Source organism: Coptis chinensis, chromosome 9 (assembly GCF_015680905.1).
Source record: "Coptis chinensis isolate HL-2020 chromosome 9, ASM1568090v1, whole genome shotgun sequence".
Lineage (NCBI taxonomy): Eukaryota > Viridiplantae > Streptophyta > Magnoliopsida > Ranunculales > Ranunculaceae > Coptis > Coptis chinensis.
This window is the reverse complement of record NC_141464.1, coordinates 73,280,210-73,286,814: the sequence shown is the minus strand read 5'-3', so window position 1 is coordinate 73,286,814 and position 6,605 is coordinate 73,280,210. Positions and strand designations below refer to the sequence as shown.

Genomic DNA, 6,605 nt, shown 5'->3' with positions numbered 1-6,605 from the left:
AAGAGTTGATGGTTGAGGAGTTTAGGGTTGAGGCTTTGATGACAAGTAAATGCATGTGAGTGAAAAATTGGTTAAATTTGGCTAAGTCTATATCGTGTTGAGTGTCTGCTAGGTACAGACGGTAGAGTTTCTGCCGTCCTTCCATTTAATTAAAACAGGATACGGACGGCATAGTTTTTGCCGTCTGTACATAAATAACCAATGCATCTACGAAACTATGGCGTCCAGTATCGAAAACTTATTATGGCAGTTGCTAGCGAAGGTCGTAACTTTGGCTAGGTTTTTGGCTCCTTCCAAATTTAATACCCTTTTAGCAACCCCATTGGAATGATGTTTTTGTGGTTGGGGTGTTATATTTGCCTTTAGCAGCCCATATAGCCCCCCATTAGACTTGCTCTGTGGGATTAAGCTTAATTTCTTCAAAAATTGCACTTTAAGCTCAAAACATCATTAATTTCTAGATTCTTAATAGTAGAAAAAGAGAAAAACTTTCTAGCAACATTGAAAGTGCATAACTTTTGTTATATATTATTGCTAGCTGAACTTATCTTCGGGGTCTAATAAGAATAGGGATTGAGTAGGTATAGTTAGCATTTGTCATTTAAGGGGATGGTTATATGAACTCCACTTAAAATAACTCCAAAGTTACTCCACCACTAAATACAATGAATTAAAAGTTAATTTTTGGTGGAGATGTTCTTCATACATTAGAGATCATCCTCACAAAATATCAATTCATTTGAAAATGTACAATTTTGTCAAAAATCATTTAGAATGTTATGAAAGTATTGAATGGTCTAGATTTTTTCAATTTCATAACAATTTTTATAAGGTTAAACATACTTAATTGAACTGATTTTTTGTATGAATAATTTCCATCATATGATGTATATCTCTACAAAATATTAGCCCTTAATTTATTTTGTAAGTTTACTTTTAAGAGTGGAGTAACTTTAGAGTCACTATAAAGGGAAATATCCTAAACAAGGCAAGAAAAGTGTCAAATCTTCTCAATCCAGGCAAACACTCAATTTTGACCAATTCAAAGAAAATTTGACACTTTTGCCCTTTCCCATTTCTCTCTCCAATAGAAACAAACACTCTCTCTCCTACAGAAAAAGTACTTCTCTCTCCTCTCTCCTTGTCCCACCTGATGTGACATTGTCTCCTTGTCACTACCGCACGATTTTCTTTAGATTTGTGTGCTATTTTTGAACCGTTAGATCGCAATAGAGTCAAGATTAAACATCAATCTCTCTCTCTCTCTCTCTCTCTCTCTCTTCTTACACAACCTGCAACACTCTCTCTCCCACGTGAAAAAAATAGTAGCATTTTGTCTAGTGTAGAGAAGTAACTATCACTTATTAAAGGTAGCAATAAATTAAATACCTATCAGCAACTTTTATGTCATTGCCACACAGACAGCTTATACCTCGGTTTTCGCACTCCCAAACTCCAAAACTTTATACAAACCTCAAAAACACAAAAAACTTGTTATACTTTCTTCTCCTTTCTCATTGTCTTCCCCCTTTTCGATTTGCTTAAGATAATAATGGAAGAAAACAATAACACACACATCCACAAAGGTAAAGGTTAGGATCTCTAAAGGTTATTCTTGTTTTCTTCTTATTTTATATATGTTGTTTTGTATGGGTTGCTGTTGCCGTGGTTGTACTATGTTTTGGAGGTGGTCCAAAAGTTTCATCTATCAAGCATTTACTAGGGTTCCCCATTTACTATCTAGTATTTATTGTAGGTTTTGTGCCATAAATGTGGGAGTTTTTACTATTTTAGAAAAAAAAAAATTTCTATTTTCAGGTGGTACTTTGGAAGTTCTAATTTATCATGGTGGTGAAATGAAAATTGACAAGCATGGTGTGTATAGGTATGTTGGTGGTGAGGTTAAACTGAGGGTGTTCTATAAGACAACATCGTATGAAGGCTTTGTTAGTATTGTTGAAGATGCTTGTTCAAATAGTAGAGTGGAGTTTTCATTGCGGTACTTGATGAGTAAGAACCCATGTAGAATCGACTATGAAACAGATTATCTAAACATGATCAAGAGACATGAAAAGTATCCAACCAAAGCTATGAAGATATGGGTTATTAAAGAAGAAAGTCTTGCAAGATTTGTTGTTCAAAGAAGTCAAGGAAAAAGTGTTGCTATGAAGGAAAAGGGTCATGTTGAATTGAAGAATCCAAATGTGCATGTTGTATTAAATGATGAGCTGTTTCAGGTTGAAGCACAAGTCTACCACATCATCTCATAGACTAAGCAAATTGAAGAATCCAAAGGTGTGTATTGAGTTATTTAACGAAAAAGTTGAAAACCATCCACAACCATCTCCTGTAAAGCAAAGTTTGTTGAACCAAAAGGCATTAGCGTGAAAGAGGCCTTTCACACTAGTAGATGAACCTATAGGTACGTAACACATTTTTTTTTCGTTTTTATTTCTTCGATAGTCATTGGTTTAATTAGTTGCTCACATTGTGACATTTTGTATTCCCAAGATAATCCACTTGGACAACAAAGTGAGAGAGATCATACAGTCACCAAAGATGTGGTTCCTGAAGAGCCCCACAATTTTGCTACTTATCAAAAGGTTATGGCAGGTAATTGAGTGTCTTTGTTATAACTTGTACCATGTTGTTGATAAATATTTGCATAAATGCTGACTATTAGGTGACCACATGCAGATTTCTTTCCGGAGGCTACTTCAAATAAGTATAATGTGACTACTTCTTCCACTGGAATACTTCATTCAGATGGTGAAAATGAACAGATTGTACCTCCATCTTTCGCAGCTAAAGGTAAACTGGGAATTTCATTGTTGTGTTGTCAGTTGTTTCTTCTTATAGTTAAACTTGCTAATGGTACATGTATGCATTGCTTCTCAGTGCTAGAGATTGTCACTGATAATGAGGAGGCAGATGAAGATGACTTTGATTCACAACAACCATATGGAGGTACACAAGACGTGCCTGAGGAATATAGAATTAGCACAAATGCCACTGATGATGACAATGATGATGACAGTGATAAGGACGTCATGACTTTATTAGGGGTTGGTGTAAGAAGTGATCCAATTGAAATAGATTCAGAAGTCCAAATGGCTGCTAATGCAGATCAATGGTTCACACCAACTCGAAGTGAAGTTCAAGTGGATGTTGATGCAGATCAATGGTTCAGACCTAATCGAAGTGAAGTGGATGTTGATATAGATATGTGGTCTACTCCTAACCGTAGTCAACAGTATTTTTAGGGCGACATTCCAATAACAATCATTGACGATGAAGATGAAAGAAGTGATCTTGACTTTCAATTGGATGGGATGGTAGATGTCAATGTTGCTGATCATACAAAAAATGTGAATAATCATGGTTTTGATCCATTGCATTCCCCCCAAATTCATGAAGAACCCATGCAAGAAACAGGAAAGGATGACAATCAAGTTATGCACCAAAGTGTTGTGCAGAAGTTCATACCCCCCAAAGTTGGTCAGCATTATGCCACTCGTGATGAGCTCATCAAAGACATGAAATCTTATGCAGTGGCGAACATGTTTAATTTGCACCGTGCACAAACTTCAACGCGAAAAGTGGTCATGAAGTGTAAGGCTCCTGGTTGTACGTTTCATCTTTATGTAAAACCCACGACTGCCTCTGATAAATGGGTTATTAGCACCTTAAGAGTAGCTCACACTTGTGCACAAGATCAGGATGTTGCAACAAATCCACAAGCAAACGCGTCATGGGTAGCACAAATAGTTAATGCAAAACTTAGGGATAACGAAGAACCGCAGCCAAAACATTTACAACGGGGAGGTCAAAGGAATCCACCATACTTGAAATATCATATAAGATCGCTTGGAAAGCAAAGCAAATTGCACTGAATAAGGTAGAAAACAAAGGATGAGGTAATACATGTCCTGTCAGCAATATGTTTACTAACACGTAGCAAGTGGTAGTTTAAACTTTGCGTGTTATATTTTCCATGTAGATTACATGTAGCTTAAACACTCGTACTATCAGTAACACGTTTAATAATACGTAGCAAGTGGTTGGTTTATACTCAGTTTGTTATATTTTTCATGCAGATTAGAGGTAGTTTCAGTCAATCATATCAAATGTTGCCTACTTATTGCAAAGAGCTTAAAAAGATTGATCTATGTTGTTTCACCAAGATACAGACAACGCCACATGAGCACAAATTTGAATGTTTCTTTTGGAGTTACGGCATCACAGTTCGTGCTTACCAAAGATGTCTCTGTCCTTTGGTTATGATTGATGGTGCGTTCTCAAAAGGTAGGTACAAGTATGTAATATTCACAGCCTTTACTATTGATGCAAATAGTCATTGCTTTCCGATTGCAGCTACGACTGTCCCAAAGGAGAACAACGACCATTGGGATTGGCTCTTGGAGAGATTGAGGGACCATGTTGTAGGATCTACAGAGAGTTTTGTTCTTCTATCAGACCGACATAGTAGCATTCTTCAAGCAATTCCTAAAATTCTTCCATTGCTTTTGTGCGCAACATATGTCTAACAATGTTAGCAAACAAGACACCAAATGGAGGGTTAAGAATGCTGAAAAAACCTTTGATAAAGCTGAGTTTGTTAGAATTATGGGTCACATCTAGTGCAGTGATGATAAAGCTTATACAAAGTTAGCTAGAATTCTTAAAGAATCATGGTGCAATGCCTTTGCTCCAATGAAAATGTATGGAATTGTTTATAGCAATCACATAGAGAGTTGGAACAAAATGATAATTTCTGAACGAGCTATGCCTGTTACATCTCTTGTGGATGGTATTCGGAAAAATATAATAACGCACTTCTACGACTACCGTGTTATGGCTGCAAAGTTGAAAACCAAACTCCTCACCAAATCAACGGAAGACCATATCATCACAGTCCGATTCAAGAGCAGGTCGTACACTGCAAGCAGGGCAAGTGAATTCAGTTTTTCAGTCGTCACTAAAGATGGAATAAACACGGTAGACCTTGAAAATAGAACTTGCACTTGTGGGTACTTTCAACAAGTGGGACTTCCATGTTCCCATGTCGTTAAATGCATCGACACTTCCAACTTTTCTGTGTATGACTACTGTCTCCCATGCTACAGCAAGACACATATAAGGAAAATTGGACACCAATGAAAGGTAAAGAACAATGGCATTAGGTTAGAGATATCATGGTACGTCTACCAATTGATGAGGTCCGGGTTGGCCGCCCTAAAAAGAAGCGAAAGAGATCTAAAGGAGAGGGTATTCCTGTCCAAATAAGGAGATGTATCAGATGTGGTGGTGTTGGTCACAATGCAGCAACATGTACTTCTTGCACTGATGATGCTGAATGGATTGACTTCACTGATGGTGTTCCACCGGAGTTTGATAATGATTTCATATGATCACGGATTTTAGTGTGATTGAAGGGACAACTCTTATGTGGTTTTCATATTTTGGATGGGCTTTGGTATTTTATAATTTTGTTTAAACGCTTTTGTAAAGGCACCATTGTTGTAAACTTTTTAACATTTGACATGGTATTGTATATGGTTTTTGGAATTTTCCATATTCCCTTATAGCATTTTCTATTAGGTAATGTATCAGCATCTGGTTTAGCTGGCATTTGAAAGAAAAAACGGTTAAAAAGAAATGGAAAATACTTAATAGTACAATTAATTTCTAACTAGCAATTTATTTACAAGTGCCATTATGTTTTTTCCCCGCCAACATGTTTATGTACACTAGCTAAAATGCACGTGCTTTGCACGTGAATATTAAACAAATTTTTTTTAATGGTAGCTAGGTTGTGAAAATGATGATTAAGACATCGAGTGAAACACAATAACTTTCTATTGATAAAAATATAATCTATTCCAATCAGCTTAAAGCTAAGTTCCATATAGGAAAAGAAATAATATAAAAAAAATGATTCTTATTTAAAAAAATAATAATAATGGAAAGGCAGTTTGCGTATTTGCTAAAAATACATCAATTCATGGAAAGTCAAGCATAAGAGAGAAACCCTAGTTCAAATCGAGAGCGTCACTAAGAATTAAAAGTTAGAACAAAAACAAATAGCCTAAAAAATATTCAACACCGTAACATCTCTTGAGTGCCTAAACATACAACCAAGGCCAATGCCCTGTCAAACAACAATTAAGCCTCGATGGAAAACTTCGGCAAAGAATAGTTTATTCTTTGGTTGACTTGTTGATGAGTGACTTGTGGATGTGAGGGATCACACCACCACCCGCAATTGTTCCCTTGATCTACGTGTCAAGCTCCTCATCCGATCCCCTCTAATAGCTAGCTGCAGATGTGCCTTGGGGTGATACACTTCTTCACTTTGAGATCTTTGCTTGCATTGCCTGTCAACTCCAATACTTATGTTGTAAGGTACTCTAGTGTAGCTGTAGAGTAAACTGCAAAGATGGCCCTACTTGCCCATTTGCACCAATCCTTGATTTCAAATGGCGATGGATCGACCCACTTGGAAACATCGGACCAGCTCGTGACATCCAATACTGCAGCTGTAATCTTGCATGAGTTGATATCGCTTCTAAACATGCATTTGCCATACTTTTCTGTAGACCTAT

The 6,605-nt window shown here is 36.7% G+C and overlaps 1 protein-coding gene across 1 annotated transcript; it reads left to right on the top strand.

Annotated features, from left to right (window-relative positions):
• Positions 1-3,332: 3,332 nt before the first annotated feature.
• On the top strand, positions 3,333-5,160 carry LOC147477937 (uncharacterized). Its single transcript, XM_086586121.1, has 4 exons — positions 3,333-3,755; positions 4,098-4,290; positions 4,375-4,528; positions 4,647-5,160. The coding sequence occupies exons 1-4, from the start codon at positions 3,333-3,335 to the stop codon at positions 5,158-5,160; spliced, it is 1,284 nt and encodes a 427-aa protein (XP_086442247.1).
• Positions 5,161-6,605: the final 1,445 nt, after the last annotated feature.

What these genes read in the sequence shown, in the direction of transcription:
- LOC147477937 (XM_086586121.1), top strand. Translation starts at nt 3,333, where the DNA reads ATGGTAGATGTCAATGTTGCTGATCATACAAAAAATGTGAATAATCAT. An exon ending in CACAAGCAAACGCGTCATGG is followed by an intron (nt 3,756 to 4,097) that starts GTAGCACAAATA and finishes TTTTTCATGCAG; the next exon opens with ATTAGAGGTAGTTTCAGTCA. An exon ending in TCCTTTGGTTATGATTGATG is followed by an intron (nt 4,291 to 4,374) that starts GTGCGTTCTCAA and finishes TTCCGATTGCAG; the next exon opens with CTACGACTGTCCCAAAGGAG.